The sequence below is a fragment of the Sus scrofa genome, chromosome 1, assembly GCF_054392235.1.
Source record: "Sus scrofa isolate SSC_HxYL_T2T_F1_AM1 chromosome 1, Sscrofa_HxYL_maternal_Yorkshire_Landrace_v2.0, whole genome shotgun sequence".
NCBI lineage: Eukaryota > Metazoa > Chordata > Mammalia > Artiodactyla > Suidae > Sus > Sus scrofa.
The window spans coordinates 20,661,023-20,678,401 of NC_139383.1; the positions used below are offsets into that span (position 1 = coordinate 20,661,023).

Sequence of the window (17,379 nt, forward strand, 5' to 3'; positions counted from 1 at the left end):
TAGCAAAATGTAGCTGTTTAATAGAGCCCTATTGGAGTTATCTGATTATTTATTGAGTGTTTTGGGATAGTACTTTATTATTTGCTGTTTTTGCCTTTTTTCCTATTTCATACAATAAGAAATATATGTAAAGAGATTTCTCCAAAAGTTTGAAAGAATAAAGCATTAAGGGTTCTGAAGCAAGTATATTGGAAAATTTCAGGATTTATGAGTAGGCAAAAAAAAGGAAAGAAGGTGGAATCTGCAAAAATGGCCAACAGTTAGTCATTGACTGATCTGAAAAAGCTTCACTATGGTGCAACTTGAACTAATAAAATAGGTTGAGGATTAAACTGAAAATGAGAAATCTACATGTCATCCATGCAGATTACCTAAATTGTCAATAGTGAGAAGGTAAGCAAAAGAAACCAAAAGTTGAAGGAAGGGTATGATGAATAAATTAAGTGTAATTATTTTTAGTCAAAGGAATACTTGAAACAGGTGATGTGATAGGTAATGCATTGTCTATGGATAACTTCGGTGCTATAATATTCTGTTATTAAAAATTATATAACCATGTAGAACCATATTTTTGTGAAACAGTGTTAGTCATTGTGCAGTTGTTAATGTTTTCATTAAGATATTCCTGAATTCTTGCGGTTGTAGATTTTTGCTGTTAATTTCTCTGGTTATAAAATTAAGTACATAAATCTCTTTATTAGTTCTACTTCGGCTTCTTCAAAATGAAAGCATTCATTGCAGACCCTCCTGTTGGAGAGTTGTAGAGAACGTTAGGAGCTTGTTCAGAGGGAATCCAAACTAAGTGAATACATTTGGTCAAATAAAATTAGTGATTAGGAAATCTAAAAATAAATAAAACACCACCTGACACACAGATGCATTCAATAAATACCTGTCCAAGGAAGGAACAGATCTACGGACAATATTTCTGTATTTTTAAAAAACAAACAAACAAACAAAAACCCAATTCTCCTTTAAGATCAAGGGACAGGAGTCTTAAATTAAAAATCTTCCATTTCTTGCCACATTCTGCGCATCTCTCCCCAGGCTGCTTCCCTATGGAACAGAGCAGTTAATGACCCATCAAGTTACTAAAAGAAGCCGTGGGCTTTCTACTCAAGCTTAGCTAATCTTATAAAAGAGGTTAGGCATGTTTTAGGTTTCTGTGCTGCGAAAATAAGTGAGAAGTTTAAAGTAGAGAATTTGTGCCTTGGCTAGGATTACCGTTTTTAAAAGATAGCAAACCCTCTCATTCATCTTGAAGACTCCAGCTTTTAGGAGGAACAGCAACAACAGCAAAAGCAGCACTTTGTTTTGTTTGTTTTTGACAGTGTTTAGTCTCCTTTTTTTTTTTTTTTTTGCCTTTTCTTGGGCCGTTTCCCACGGCATATGGAGGTTCCCAGGCTAGGAGTCTAATCAGAGCTGTAACCACTGGCCTACGCCAGAGCCACAGCAGCCAGAGCCACAGCAACGCCAGATCCGAGCCACGTCTGAGACCTACACCACAGCTCATGGCAACGCCAGATCCTTAACCCACTGAGCGAGGCCAGGGATCAAACCTGCCACCTCATGGTTCCTAGTCAGATTCGTTAACCACTGGGCCACAATAGGAACTCCTCTTATTTTAGGTTTAAATCAGAGAGTCACATCCCAGATGCTGATTTCAATAAAATACATACCTGTAAATTATTACCATCTTTTTTATGAGGCAATTGTGATTTATGGATGGCTGTAACGGTGCTTAGAGACTAAAACAGATGGTAAAAGAGTAATTTAACACTCTATGTCCATCAAACTAACCTTTGTTAAATAATTCCTCATCAAGAACGTTGATTTGCTCATTTAAATTGAATTTCACTATGATGGTATTCATTAGCATACAAAATAAGTTTTTGGAATTTTTATCCAATCAATCGGCTTACTTTATATTTTAAAATATATTTAGGAAAGGTGAAGACTAGATTCATTACCTCCGTATATATATGATAGAACTTGAAAATGAGAAGGACCACACTGGTTTTCTGTAGTTAAGAATACTGGAAAGGAAAGAAACAGTGTATCTTTCTCTGCTTTTTCATGCATCACAACTTTAGTAATCTAATTTGGACATAAGAAGCTAATTAAATTATTGCCTTGGTCTACAGGCCTGAAAGCAATTATTTATCCTTCATGTTTTTATATGAAAATTAAAAAGACAAAGTCTAGTATTGCCTCAATACCTTCTCCCTTGGTGCTAGGAAATCAGTGAACTGGTACGTCATTCTATTAAGCAGCCTAATATTTCAGTACTGGGGAAAAAGAGAGTAAAGGGAAAAGGGTATTTACTTATTGTATGAACTTTTTATAAGTAGAAGAATACAGAAAATAAAATTCTATTTCTCCTGACCATCTGGAAGTGTTTTGATGCTACTGGAGTAGTTAAGATAGTTAAGATAGTATGCTATGATGGTTAAGGGCGTCAAGGGTTGTGACAAGCCAGAAGCGGTGCTTTGGCTCTGTCACATGGGTGACAGCATGCATCCAAATATCTCAAAGTCTCAGTTTCCTCATCTGTCAAGGGGATGGTAACAGTACTCATATCTCAAAGTGTGGTTACGAGAATTAAAGGAAACAGTGCCTGGTACACTGCAAACATCTGTTGAGTGTGGGTTTGTCCTGAACATCCATGTTTACTCACTATTCTCTCTTTCCCCTTCCTCTATGGGCATGGATTCTTCCTCCACCTAACACTATGCTTGTGTATAAAAGTAGGTTTGCCCATCTCAGAGGACCCTGAGGTCCATGTTACTCAAGCTGAGTCAGGTGATGCTCTCTCATGGAATGTCCTAGATTGAAATAAGGGATTTCCCTCCCTGGTATGTGGTTGTAAGGTATAAGGTAATAGAAAAGCTAAGAAAATGAAAATTTGTGGAGAGAGGCAGAAAGGGAGAGATGGAGAAAGGCTTCTGACCGGTATTCTGGTCCCTGTGAAGGGCTACCTGTGTCCTTGCCCTTCCTGTAATTTGGTTATGGGGGATAAATGCATTCCCCATATGCCTCTGCCTAGGGAGGCTGGGTACCTGTCATTCACACTGAATGGGGTTCTAATTAATAAAATGCCATCAGGAAAATCAAAAATGCCCTGGGAAAAAACACCCATGAGTTTTACTACCCTAATTACTTACGTGAGGTTACATGTAATTTGGCCTCATTTTATGAGATGCAAGAAAATAATTATTGCCATCTTTTTAGTGTAACTTTAGGTTATATACAAGCAACTTCTAAACTCTAGGATAATTTCATCTTTTCACTCATTTAATGATCACGAAATTTTATTTGCATAAGTTTGCTAATATTGGCATAACATGGAGACTGACATCATGGACTGAAAAATGTCACTTATTACTTCTTTGTTACATCATAAAATATATGAGTGAAAAAACTTCTGACTTTTAAAATACTATGAAAATTTAATAATTTAAAAGAAAACCGTATATAGTGAATTAAAACATTAACTACTGTTAAATATACACAAGATTCTCAAAGAGCAAAGAGGAAAAAAATTAATCCATACATATTTTTTGTCTGAAAAGTTTATTATTAGCCATTAATAGCAGGTAAAATCATATACAACTGTAAAAAGTTGTGTATGGATAAACATATATACACAACTATAGACACTACACAAAACTATGAATGCATGAACCCACTAAAGAAATACCTGTTTTTGTTTTTTTTTTCCATCATTTAAGTGAAGCAAAATAAATTAAGTAACTAAGCCAGGCTGAAAAAGAAATAATGTTCAGACCGCCTGGAGTAAAATAATAGTGGTAGTAATAGCAATGCCCTGACTGGAATAAATTTTGAAGACTCAGGTTTGAAGACTCAGATTTTATTATGAACAAAATAATCTTTTTTTAAAATTGTCTTAAAATCAAAAGCTGAATTGAGGAAAATAGCTTTTCTACACACATATATAATCAGCTGTATAATTTTTGAAACATTTTTAGAGGTGCAATAGACTATTAAAGTGTTAGCTGTTTTATTTGGTAATTGATATCATAGCCTCAACTCATAAAATGAGTATGTATGTCTCTGCGTGTGTGGTGTGTGTGTGTGTGTGTGTGTGTGTGTGTGTGTGCATGCCTATGCCTATGTCTGCATTCACACCTGTCTATGTGTGGTATGGAGAGGAGGATTCAGACTTAAGGCTCTAACTCCCTGTGCAATTCTGACTTTCAACTTGAACTGTGGGTAACAAATAGGTGAGAGGGAACCTGCACCTCCCCCCATTACCTCAAGGGGTGTGGGGGCAGGAGTGGGCTGAGGCTGACTCTGCTGTGAGCTCCATGGCTATCTACTTTCACATCTACTTTCACTATGCAGCTGTGTGGTTTTCAAAGAAATTCAAATCTGGGACTGAGAACAGCAAGCGAGGTTGCGTGAACAAGAAAGAAGCCAAGAAACATTTGTGCAGGGCGAAGGGGCTCTAGATACTGAACGTCAAAAAGGAGCTAAGAGGTCAGTGGCCAATGAGCCGACAGAGAGAGAGGAAGAGAGGGAGAGAGAGTGAAGAGAGAGGGAGAAAGTACAAAGGGATGAGTTGAAAGCCAGCGTAAAAACCGAGGGTTAAGGAAGGTCACCAACATAGAAGCTTAGTGCTCTGGTCCTCGATCTACCCTCCATGAACTGATGACTTCAGTCTGCACCACAGTATTTTTCTTGTCCTTTCTATATTTATTTATTTTTAAAGAAAGGCATACTGTTGATCTGCCCAACTCATCGGGATAGCTAGGAGAACACAAAAGTGCTTTGGGAAGTACAAATATGCAGAAGAATATGAATGGTGAGACTTTCGTTGTTCCACTGTTTTACTTATCAAAAGATACAGATCAGGTGGTGAACATAAAGTGAAAAACAATTCAACTTCATTAAAAGGAAATATTATATACTGACACGACACAGTTCAAATCAAATGAAGTGGTTCCACATCACTCAGGACAGGGGACTATTCACAAAGTCATGAACCTCGTAAAATTTGCGTAATTATTCAGATAATTTTAGTGCAATTAAAAATGATATTGACTTAATAACCATTTACAAACAGAATGAGTAATTCTGGGTAAGGGAGTGGTCCAGACAGCTACATTTCATTCATTTGGCTCTTTTTTTTTTTATGCTTGCCATTTTAGAAGGAAACTTACTAAAATATAGCGAAAATGCCTATGCTTTCTCTTAACTGATTTATATTTTGTCTCCAAAAAAAAAAAATAAGCTATAATTTACAGCTTCAGCTTTTCTTTTATTGCTAAAAGCCCCAAAGACTACTCTGTTTTATTTTAGAATTCTCTTGTATTCTTTTTATAATTTTCTTTCTCCTCATTGCTTTGGACTGCCAGAAGTCATTTCTCATTGTCACCCTTGTCCCCTCTCTTGTCATTTCCACCCTGCTACATGCACACCCATAATTCACTATAAAATGAGTTACACTTGTTAACAACAGTGTCTAAAGTAAGAGTTTATACCTCTGAGACAGTGTCTTTTCTATGAACTAATAAGATCTTCACTCTAATTTTCTACATAATACCTAGCTTGGCTCTTCAGATAATTTTTTTTACACTCTTTCAGATTCTCAGTAAATGAGAAAGGTCACTAAGCAAGGGACAGGCTGAGCTTCAGATAAAGGTATTAGTAACATGAGTCAGAGAGACGATGGGATACCAGGGAGGCAGGGAGGAGAGCTGAGAGAGGAATGGGTTCCTACAAGACATAAAGCCTGCAATGAGTGGAACAGAATGAGCGGGGACTGGGCAGGCAAAGGAGGAAAGAGATGGAAATCAGGTAGGAGGCACCTACAGGCAGGAAAAAAACAGAAACAAGATAAAGGCAAGGAGGAGTGGCCAGTGTGACTCAGCAGTAAGGAACCCAAGTAGTATCCAGGAGGACTCGGGTTTGTTCCCTGGCCTCACTCAGTGCGTTAAGGATCCGATGCTATCATGAGCTGTGGTGCAGGTCGCAGATGTGGCTCAGACTCCACAGCCTTGGTGTGGCGTAGGCTGGTGGCTGCAGCTCTGATTGGACCCTTAGCCTGGGAACTTCCATATGCCATGGGTGCACCCCGAAAAAAAAAAAAAAGGCAAGAAGACCATTACCTGCAGAAAATCTGAGAAGTGGGTGTCGAATGGACATTTGTTTGGAATAGAAAGAGGCATAAGATGCTGCTACACAGGAGAGCTGAGCCAAATCACTGTGCAGCCTTGTTTGGAGGTCAGATCCTGGTTTTTAAACCAGGGGAGCAAGTGCCAGTTCTGTGTTTAAGGTACATCATCACAGCATCTATGTTGATACAGACCTATCAACTAAGAAGATATTGCCAACAGTCCTAGCAAAACATGGTAATGGCCTGAAATAGGGAGATTAATGTTAGTGGTGATTTTTAACTATTTAAAATACATACTTGAAAGCTGCTAAGAGAGTAGATCTTAAAAGTTCTCACCGCAAGGAAAAAAGCTGTAACTCTGTGAGGTGCTAGATGTTAATTAGACTTACTGTGGTGATCATTTCATAAGATAGACAAATATCAAATCATTATGTCATACACCTTAAATTTGTACAACGTTATATGTCAAATTCTATTTCAATAAAACCAGAGGAAAAAAATATCTAGCAGACCATACCTGGTGAGATTCTTTGTGTCAGCAACTGATGATTTGACTGAAATAATTTGTTTGCTTGTTTTTAACAGTATTTATCAATTAAAAGGTGCCTGAGAGCAACTCATCCTGTGCCACTTGGTAATAAAAGGAAAGCTTCTAAGCTATCATAAAATACTATAATTGACAATAGGGAGGAAAAAAAAGAGCTAGGAGAAAAGGCTTTGGGAGAGAGAAATCATGGAGAGGAGTATTTTCTGGAATAGTTACTTGAAAGTAAAGAGATGGATTCATTTTGGTGTGTCCCTAAGGCACATTACACAGCATACTCAATATATGCTTATTAAATAACACCCAAAAAATCATTCTACAATTTCTTCCTATTCTATCCCCTCCAGCATTGAATATTTCCAGTAGCATCGCACAAGGTAACTAATGTTCAAATGCTCTCTACTTCTGATAGCCGTTGTTCATAAGTCATGATAAAAAACAAAGTATAAAAACTATTATAGATAATTTTCTTTCATTTACTTTTAACAACAGGTAAAAATCAGACAGCATTACACAAAATGAGATCAGGAAAGGAGAGAGTATTAATCTTGTTCATTGCAAAAAAACAAACAAATCACAGAGTTTAAATTGAGATGACATTTTTCCTTGCCTCCCAAATAGAGTATATGAAAATGGGCCTTAAAAATGTCCTGAATATAACAGCAAAAATAGGATGCAAAAAGCAACCCTTTTATTTTTTTTACCCTTTAAAGTGACTAACCACTGAGGAAGAAAATTTATAGCAAAGCAAAACTTTGGTGATGTAATACTTTTTCACTGCCACGAAGTAGCTTATTAGAAAAATGTTTCTTCTATCCTCTGAAAAGTACTGAGGAAGCAAGGAGATGAGAAAAGCAGATTTAAGGCAGATTTTAAATTGGATAAGGTGAGACAAGTGAACTTATTTTTCTTCCAAGCTTAAAAAAAACAAACAAACACGTGAAACAGAGCACCTTCTTCTTGCTGTATTAAGTCAAAATGCTCTGTCTGACTGTCAGCTGCACCAGACACCACACACAAAGGCCTCGCTGCTACCTCCTGCCCAGGCACAGCTCCTGACCCCCTGCCTGGCCGCTCTGCTCCTCCCTGATGGGCAGCTGCCCCAGCCTGGGCACTCCTCTTCCATGAACCTAATCACTTCCTACCCACACCTGAGAGAGCCCAGTCATTTAACCACCTCCTATGTAGGTGTGTGTATGTTGTGTGCACACGTGTGTATGTGTGTGATACATATACAACAAAGCATAACTCTCCAAAGACAGAAATAACAATCATGAGTGATTTGCAGACTATGAAAAGTGGAGACTCAAAACTGACTTAGTTCCCCAGCAGGCTGACTGCAAAAATAGTGATACCACCAGCAGAAAATAAATACTTATGCTGGAAAAGAATGTGTGTATATATATATATAACTGGGTCACTTTGCTATACAGCAGAAATTGACAGAACAATATAAATCAACTATAATTTAAAAATTAAAAAAAAAAAACAGTGCTGGGAGAGATGATAATTATACTACGGATGTCTTTGCGCAAGCACACACACACACACACACACACACGCAAGTTTAAAGGGTCACAAAAATCATGACCCTGATGGGAAATTTATTCTGGTTGAAGTAGAGCTTCCCTGAGAAAGACCGAGGAAGAAAGTGGCTACTTTCCAAATGTCTGATCTAGTTCCAGCTACAGTCAAATCATTTTCCAACTGTACTTCCCTTACAAGCAGTAAAGGCTCATGAATTACCCTGCTGGACATAGCAGTCTTTCAGGCTGGCCTTTTCTATGGAAAGTGAATGAGGAAAAAATACTTTGAATGATAGGTTCATTTTTTTAAACGCATCAGAATGCTTTTATGCCAACAGTGAAAACTCAAAATAAAGATACATGTTGGCCCCCAAATTTATCTCTTAAATCTGTTATGAGATTTACTACTATTTTCTAGATACTGTTTCAGTTTTAAGCCAAAGTACATAAATAGCATAGGTTGTTATGTTTAAATAAATTCTGTGGTCTGCTTGTAAAAGAAAAGAGCTTCAGCGTCCTATTTTAAAAGTAATTTTGTATAGCTATCTAAATACTTTATATGCTTACTCTTGTATTTTAAATATCATTCTTCTACTTAAGATTATTTATCATGTGGTTGTTTAAATACAGGAAATGCAAATTTTTATTTCCTAAAAGAAATTATTTTTAGTTATACTTTTTAATAAGTCAATTTTTCTACAGTTAATTTCCTTTTAAAATGTTGATAGTGAAGTACACAGCCATTTCATTTTTAAATTTGAGAATCTAGATGTTTGTTAAATATGACGCATTTGACGGAAATAACACTTAGAAGAGTTGTAAGAAAACTCCCAACTTGATTTTGGTGTTTTCTTCTTCTCACACGTGTTTTTATTATGTACCAAAGAAACCAGTCTCACCTGTTTTTGATTGTAAGTTTCTTCTCGGTTCTTCAGGGGCCTCAATTGGCTGATCAGCCAGGAAAACTCGAGCTTGGTCTATGGCATTCAGGACAGAATATTCTTTCTCCTTTAACTCACGTCTCAGTGCCTTTGCAAAGAGAAGCAAAAGTTGAATTTGTAACCTAGTATGTTCATCAAGTCATGGAACATCTTCAATTAGACCACTTTTGGACCATACTTGTTAAGGAAACGGCTAATTACCAGCACTTAAGTGGGTTAGATGTGAAAATGTCAATTTTACACATATGAATGATGAAACATGAATTTAAACAGAGGATTCAACAAAAGACCCCACCAAAATGCCAAAAAGACCCTACCAAAAAGCCAAAATGTTACAATATTTACCTAAGAGGAATTGCTACATTGTATTTGAACTTACACAAAATGTACTTTTTGGTCATCACTACTGTCAGATTGCTAAAATATAATAGCCTGATCTAAGATTCTTTTTCTTATAAGACAGCCAAAAAAAAAAAAAAAAATTACATCCAGCTGTACAGAAAGGCAATTTCACAAGTAGTAATGAGTTCCTCAGAAGTGTTTTACATTCTTTGGAATATATTAAGAAAAAAAATTAAGAGATAGAAACAAATTAAAGTACATGAAATCAAAACTAAACCAAAAAGAACCCATAAAAGATAGTCTCCAATTAACTTAAAATATATTCCATCTCTCATGCTGAGGCAATTACAATTTTTCCCTTGTGACGTTTTTCATGCAAATCTGTGAGTCTCAGAACCGTTTGTCTTTAGTCCTTTTGTTCTTTTAAGTAGGGTTAAACTTTCACCTCTGCTCCTATAAAATGTCTGGTAATTAAGACTAATTGACCAGCGTTTAAAAACAACAAAACTCATCCAGTGACTACTGCAAGATCAGAGTAAATGATCTTGTGCTATTTTAATGTGCTAGTTTAATACTGTAGCTAAATCAAAACTGTTAATGTTGTTATCCTCTTAAATTATACACATAAATGCCTACTGGCTCTGATATTTCACTTTTAATGTAGTTCCCCAGCAATGCATTTTGAGAACTCGATTTTTTTATGTTCTAAAATATTACACTCTAACAGTCTTTTAGAATCAACAAATCCCTTCTGAACACAACTATTTTGATCTAACTATGATACAACTATGTTGGGGTAACTGGGTATTTGGAGCCTTTACATCCCCATCTTCCATAGGAAGTAAAAAGCAAAAATTAAAAAATCTAGAAATATCATAATAATTTCATGTAAAAAAAGAAAACGGAAACTAAACACCAGAAAACCACTGGTAAGGAAGTTGAAAGAGACCATTGCAGAAGGGGAGGGAGGAATGAGAAGAACAGGTGACAAATTGAGAGAAATGGAGGGACGGTGTTTTTTGGTGATAAGCATTATAAATATTATTTGACTTTTCCACACAATTATTGCTTTGATTTACATTTTAAACTAAAACAATAAACGTGCATAGCAACCCAAAAGAAAACACCAACCCACAACGTAGATGCAGTAATAACATACAGGAAATGGGATGAAATAAAACTTCCTCTAAAATCCACAGATATGTTTATGTGTCCTTCCCAGCATCGATATAAACAAAGCATAGCTGTGAAGTCAGCTCAAGTCAATATATTTCCAATTATCTCCAGTTACTATTCCAATTATTAGTATGAAAGGACTATGTTGGGGGTAAAAGAGCCAAAACCTCTATCATCTCTATTTAAGGAGTGCAGTTTGTGAAGAAATCCCAAGGCGTAATATTCCAGGAAAAAAAGATGATCTCTTGACATTTAAAGTTTCGGAAACATGGAAAAAAAAAGACACACAAGAGAAGTGGAAAGAATACATGTTAAATCTGGAAAATAATACCTATTACACATAAAAAGGTGTGTATATGCATATGTATACATATATATACATTTAAAAGTCTTGAGTCAATTCTTTTAACTTAGATTATTGTGTTAGAGTAAGAAGCTCCAATGTGAAAATCCAAGAATGAAAATATCTTCGAAATTTATTTCTGAAAAAAAAAAGGAAGCATAAAAGACTGATATGAAAAAACCACATGGTTTAAAAGAAAAACAGTGAATAATACAGCAGAATAATTCACAAAATTTTAGTAATCAAGAGTATTTAGCCCCAAAGCCCAAGTCTAACCAGTAAATGTGGAAGCAGTAAAGATTTTGAAAATAATGTGAAGGGCTGTGTGAAATTTCTTTTTCTTTCCTTTTTGTTTTTTGTTTTTTTTGGCTGGGCCTGCATCATGCAGAAGTTCTTGGTTGAGGGATTGAACCTGCACTGCAGCAGTGACTTCAGTCACTTCAGTGACAATGCCAGATCCTTAAAGCCCCACGTCACAAGGGAACTCCAAGAGATTTCTTATTTTTGAAAGGGCAGGACAAGGCAGTACCCACTGGATACCAGCAGCTGAGAAGAATGTGAAGAAGCAGGAACACCTCCTTACTCTGGTTTATTCAAAGAGGATGAAGAATACACAGATAGTAGTTAGAGATTTAGTACAAAAGAGAAACCAGGAAAAACCCATAGGTGTCGATGTGAAAGGAAATTAGAAACTGAGAGAAGACAAAACAAAAGGATGTGACTCAGGGAAGAAAGAACAGAGGCATTACATTGCTGGTCCTCTGGAAACGGAAAACATTTATAGGGCATATATTCCACAGAAGATGAATCCAAGTCTTGTGATGGAGAAAGAAGATAAATGACCCATGTTTTGACATAGGAGTACAGTAATTCTTGAGTGGGAGTTCTACTTTAATTACTAGTCCACAAAATGTGCTTTGGAAAGGGGTAGGCAGAGGGGAGATGGTAAAGGAGGGATGTTTTGAAATGATTTGTAAGATTTCCAAAATCCAAATGGAAATACATACTTGTCTGTAGAGAGGATACCACAGTCACCTTCCCTGATGGCTGGAATTTAACAGCTTAACCTGGATGCTCTCACAAGGTGTAATTTCACCCACTGGTGTGTGCTCTTCCTGGAAAGCTTCTTCCCGCAGGTTCACAGGCAGATTCCCTCATCCTGTGAAGCCTTCCCAGTGAGGTATCCTCACCCACCCTGTTGAATATCCCATTGCTGTCCCTACATTTTTCATCCCCAGTATTCACATCCCCACCACTCTGCTTAACCTTGTGTGTAAATCCTATCACCTTCCAGCACAAACCACCTTCCATGCAAGGTAGGTATTTAGTTATTATGTCTATGGTTTATTGTCCATGCCTCTCAAATAAACATAAGTTCCCCAAGGCCTAGGACCTTTTCTGGGTTTTGTTTGTTTGTTTGTTTATGGGTAAACTAGGCACACAATCAGTGCCTCGGGACCTACTAGAGTTAGGGGGCTCCAGAAGACTTCCTGGTGGAGAGAGTGTCTAAACGGAACCTGCAAAGAGAGAAGGGCACTCCCAACAGAGGAAACTAAACATGAGCAGAAGAATAAGAGAACGTGACAATGTGTGCCCTCACGAAAGGACAAACATTTAGTGTGGATAAAACAGCAGAGCTGAGTCTGAAGAGGGTGGTAATCAGGTCTCCAAGACTGTATGGTGTTCTGAGCACCTGCAACTTAACCAATAATGGGTGCTTGGGGAGACACTGAAGAGCTGGACAAGGGGGTGAGGGTGAGATGTCAGATTTATACTTCTGTGTTTTATTTAATTGTCAGGTCTCTGACAGTCAAAAAGAAAACACGTCTCTGGGAGTTTGGGGTTCGTAGATGCAGATATTGCATTTGGAATGGATGAGAAATGAGGTCCTGCTGTATAGCACAGGGGACTCTATCCAATCACTAGTGATGGAACATGATGGAAGATAATATGAGAAGAAGAATGTATATACATGTATAACTGGGTCACTTTGCTGTACAGCAGAAATTGACAGAACATTGTAAATCAACTCTAATAAAAAAAAAAACAAACAAACAAAAAAACCCAACCAAACAAACAAAAACATTAAGTCTGAGTCTAAGAGAGCCCTGGGTCTGGAGAACCTGTTTTCCTTCCTGACCACATTAAACCCCAGCACTTCCTAAAACAATCCTCTCCGCACAGGGTGTTGGCCAGGGAATGTCTCCCGAATTCCTTTGATATGCCAAGGGAGGGAAGCAGAGGAGGCAAGCGTGGGCAGGTGAGGACCATGCCGGGTCAATAAAAATATGAGCCTCAAGCTCCAAAGCCAACTCATCACCCAGGTATTCTAAGGAACAGCAGACTTTCAATAGCTGTTCATACTCTATTTTGCAAATTTAATTTTGTGATTCAATTTGTTCTATTTCAAGTATATTTAATGGCCTGTCAGAAAAGGGTTTCACTTTCAACAGCACTACACATAAAACTATTTCACCACCTTTTTCCTCTCAATAAGACATAAACGAAAACCAGCCTTTCCTAACCACCTGGTGAACATTAATGATAAGATAATTAGACCCCAACAGAGTTGTTTTGTACACAGAGCTACAAGGTGGCATTCGGCTTTAGGTTCTAATATCACATGACTGGTAATATGGGCTGTCTTAGATGAGTACAACAATCTAATTGGAATTTTTTCTATTTTAATGACTTTATATTTTCATTCAAAACAAGTCTGTTCTCAGGCAGTAACTAGTATTGGCAAGGATGTGAAGAATTTGGAGCCTCCACATGCTGCTGTTGGAATGATTAAAATGGTGCATCCACTTTGAAAAAAGAATTAGGCAATCCCTAAAAATGCTCAACACAGTTACAAAACAACTCAGAAATTGCACTCCTAGGTATATACACCCTAGATAACTAAAAGCACATATCCACATAAAAGCTTGTACATGAATGTTCACAGCAATACTATTCATAATGGCCAAAATGTGGCCAGAGCCCAAATACCCGTCAACTGATGAATAGATAAACAAAATGCTGTATATCCATAGAATGGCATCTTATTCAGCAATAAAAATGAATGAATTACTGATACATGTTACCATAGAGATGAATCTTGCAAACGTGAAAGAAGCCAGACCCAAAGTCCATTACAGTCAAAGGCCCCAATAGGTAAGTGCATGGAGACAGAGAGTAGATGGGTGGTTGCTTTAGGGCTGGAAAATTAAGGGAAGCATCGCTGAGTGATTGCTCATGGGTATCGGGTTGCTTTAGAGGATAATGAAACTGTTCTAAAACTACATGGCAATGATGGTTGCACAACTCTGAATATACTAAAAGCCACCAAACTATTCACTTAATAGAGTGAATCTTATGTGATAATGCCTCAATAAAGTTATTAAAATAATTCTGCTCTTTTCCCCCAAAAAGTCCTTTAGGTAATCTATTTACTTACTAACCTTTATATCCGTCCCAACCCCCAACCAATCTGCAAGGTAATAGCTCACCCTGATACTTGGTATGTTCCCACCTAAATGTTTCCAGAGCACATTTTATTTCTCTAACACAGCTCATCTTGATATATTGTCCCCACGTATCTGTCCCCTCCATTATACTGTCAGTTCTTCCAGAGGAAGGCTCAGCTCTTAATCATTCAAAATCCTCAGTGCCTGCCTAGATCTATATGGAAAGTACTCAATAAATGCTTGGGGAACAATAAATAAAAGAAGGCATGCTTTTGGAATTAAATCCTACAAAGGATTCTAAATTATGACCAAGCAAAACATACCGAAATTCCCCCAATCTGATTATACTACAATGGAATAATTCTTAGATTTTAGTTGGCCTGGATTATGTGAACTATCTACTTTGAAAATTACTGGTAAAGAATTTTTGATGCAAAGTAATTTTCCCTTATCATTGTAAATCAACTGTACTTCTCTTATCATCTAACTCAGCTAGTAAGCATTATTTCAGTTTGCTTAGGTCATTACTTTGATATTAGCAAATATCCTTTTCTCTTCTTAAACAAGAAACTGATCTCACTGAAAGGGGTGATATAGGCCCATTTCGTCTTCCCTCTTTTTTCTACATCCTAATACATGCGGTAACTGCATAGGACATAATTTCAAAATTAATGCCACCATTAGATTGAAGGTAGTATCTGTTATTACTGTTGTATCAAATGCACCTAAAAATTATTGACTTAGGAGTTCTTGTTGTGGCGCAGTGAAAACAAATCTGACGAGGGACCATGAGGTTGCGGGTTCAATCCCTGGCCTTGCTCAGTAGGTTAAGGATCTGGTGTTGCCGTGAGCTGTGGTGTAGGTCGCAGACATGGCTCAGATCTGGCATTGCTGTGACTCTGGCGTAGGCCAGCAGCTACAGCTCTGATTAGACCCCTAGCCTGGAAACCTCCATATGCCGTGGGTATGGCCCTAAATGACAAAAAGATGGAAAAAAAAAATTATTGACTTAAGGAGAATTTATTTTTCATGATGCTATGGATTAGCAATTTGACCAGTTCTTTTGCTGATTACCAGTCATCTGTGGCTTGAATGGGATTGGAAGTCCAAGATGGTCTCACTCACATTTCTGGAAATTATTGCTGGCTATTGGCTGGGGCAGTCTGGTTTCCCTCCCTGTGGTTTCTAATTGCCCATTAGGCTGGACTGGGCTTCTTCAACAGGATTATTGGGGTCCCCAAAGGGCAGAGTGAAAAAGGCTTTAGCTCTAGAACAGCTCCGTCCGAAAGAACTTTCTACAATGATGGAAACGTTCTAAAACTATGCAGACCAACATGGCAACCCTAGTTGTGTGTGGCTATCTCGTACGTACCTGCAATACAACTGATGCAACCTAGGAACTGAGTTATAAATTTTATCCAACTGTACCTGATTTAAATTAAATAGAAATGGTTGCATGCAACAAAGGTTCCCATAATAGCACAGCTCTAGAATTTTTTTATTTTATTATTTTTTCTTTTTTTGTCTTTTTAGGGCCACACCCGTGGCATATGGAGGTTCCCAGGCTAGGAGTCTAATCAGAGCCGTTGCTGCCAGCCTACACCAGAACCACAGCAATGTGGATCCGAGCCACGACTGTGACCTACACCACAGCTCAGAGCAGCGCCGGATCCTTAACCCACTGAGCAAGGCCAAGGATGGAACCCGCAACCTCATGGTTCCTAGTCGGATTGGTTTCCACTGCACCACGATGGGAACTCCTTAGCTCTAGAATTTGTTCATCTCTTCTGCCACATTCTATTGTTTGAAGTGAGTTATGAGGTCAGCACAGAGTTGGGAGAATGGAAAATATAGTTCATCGCTCTCTCTCTCTTTTTTTTTTTTTTTGTCTTTTTGGGGCCACACCTGTAGCATATGGAGGTTCCCAGGCTGTCTAATCAGAACTAGAGCTGCTGGCCCATGCCACAGCTGTAGCAATGCCAGACCCAAGCCGCCTCTGCAACCTACACCACAGCTCACAGCAATGCCAGATCCTTGACCCACTGAGCAAAGCCAGGGATTGAACCCACATCCTCATGGATCCAAGTTGGGTTCATTAACTGCTGAACCATGATGGGAACTCCCAAGTTCATCTCTTGAAGAATGTCCCTCTGCATAGAGTCTTGGACAGAGAGAGGCATGATTATTATTTTAACAGTCTACCACTTAGGATAAGGGGCAAAGGGAGGGTTTGAGTGGGAAATAATGACTCGTGGAGCTGGTAATATTTTATATTAGTGGTCAGGAAAGCCTCTCAAAACAGTGAGATTTGAAGAAAGATTTGAAGGAAGTGTGGGAGCTAGCCTTAAGAGGGAGTCTGGCAAAAGAGCAATCCAGGCAGAGGGAGCTGTAAGTGCAAAGGCCCTGGGGGAAGTGCTTATCCAGCTCAGCAGACTGGCCCTGTCAGAGCTGAATGAGTAGAGAATGAAGGTAACTACTTCTGTAAAAATATTTTATATCATGAAAGTTAGAAGCGGAGAAAAGTCTTTGTGATTTCCACCTGGTAACATATACTTCTTCACACAGCAGACATCTGGCTACCTTGCTGGCTCAAGCTTGGCCATTAACCTAAAAGTCCTCTGTGTGGCAACTTGTCACAAAGCTTATGCATTTTCTGTCCTAGTACAAAGGTGGAAAGACCCTAATTCCCTTCCCAGACAAACACATGTAAAATGAAACTTGGGCCTAAAAGCAGTAGGCCATGATCAACTGTAATGGGAGGAAGATACAGAATAATTTCAAAAAAGAAAATGGAAATTGTATTTTAAAAGTTGAATGCTTGCAGTTCCTGCCGTGATGCAGTGGGTTAAGAATCTGCAGGGGCTTAGGTGGCTGCAGAGATGTGGGTTCAATCCTTGGCTTGCGTGCTGAGTTAAAGCA

The 17,379-nt window shown here is 38.0% G+C and overlaps 1 protein-coding gene and 1 long non-coding RNA gene across 17 annotated transcripts in view; one reads left to right on the top strand and one right to left on the bottom strand.

Annotated features, from left to right (window-relative positions):
• UTRN (utrophin) overlaps window positions 1-17,379 on the bottom strand; it is a 535,632-nt gene that overhangs the window by 109,809 nt on the left and 408,444 nt on the right. For all 16 annotated transcript variants that reach the window (XM_085024297.1, XM_085024293.1, XM_085024287.1 and 13 more), the window contains one exon: window positions 9,109-9,238. In XM_085024297.1, coding sequence (XP_084880423.1) covers window positions 9,109-9,238 — 130 coding nt within the window. The remainder of the gene's footprint in view (window positions 1-9,108; window positions 9,239-17,379) is intronic.
• On the top strand, window positions 11,343-16,419 carry LOC146405961 (uncharacterized). Its single transcript, XR_014845210.1, has 2 exons — window positions 11,343-15,260; window positions 16,186-16,419. It is a non-coding gene; the product is annotated as an uncharacterized LOC146405961 (long non-coding RNA).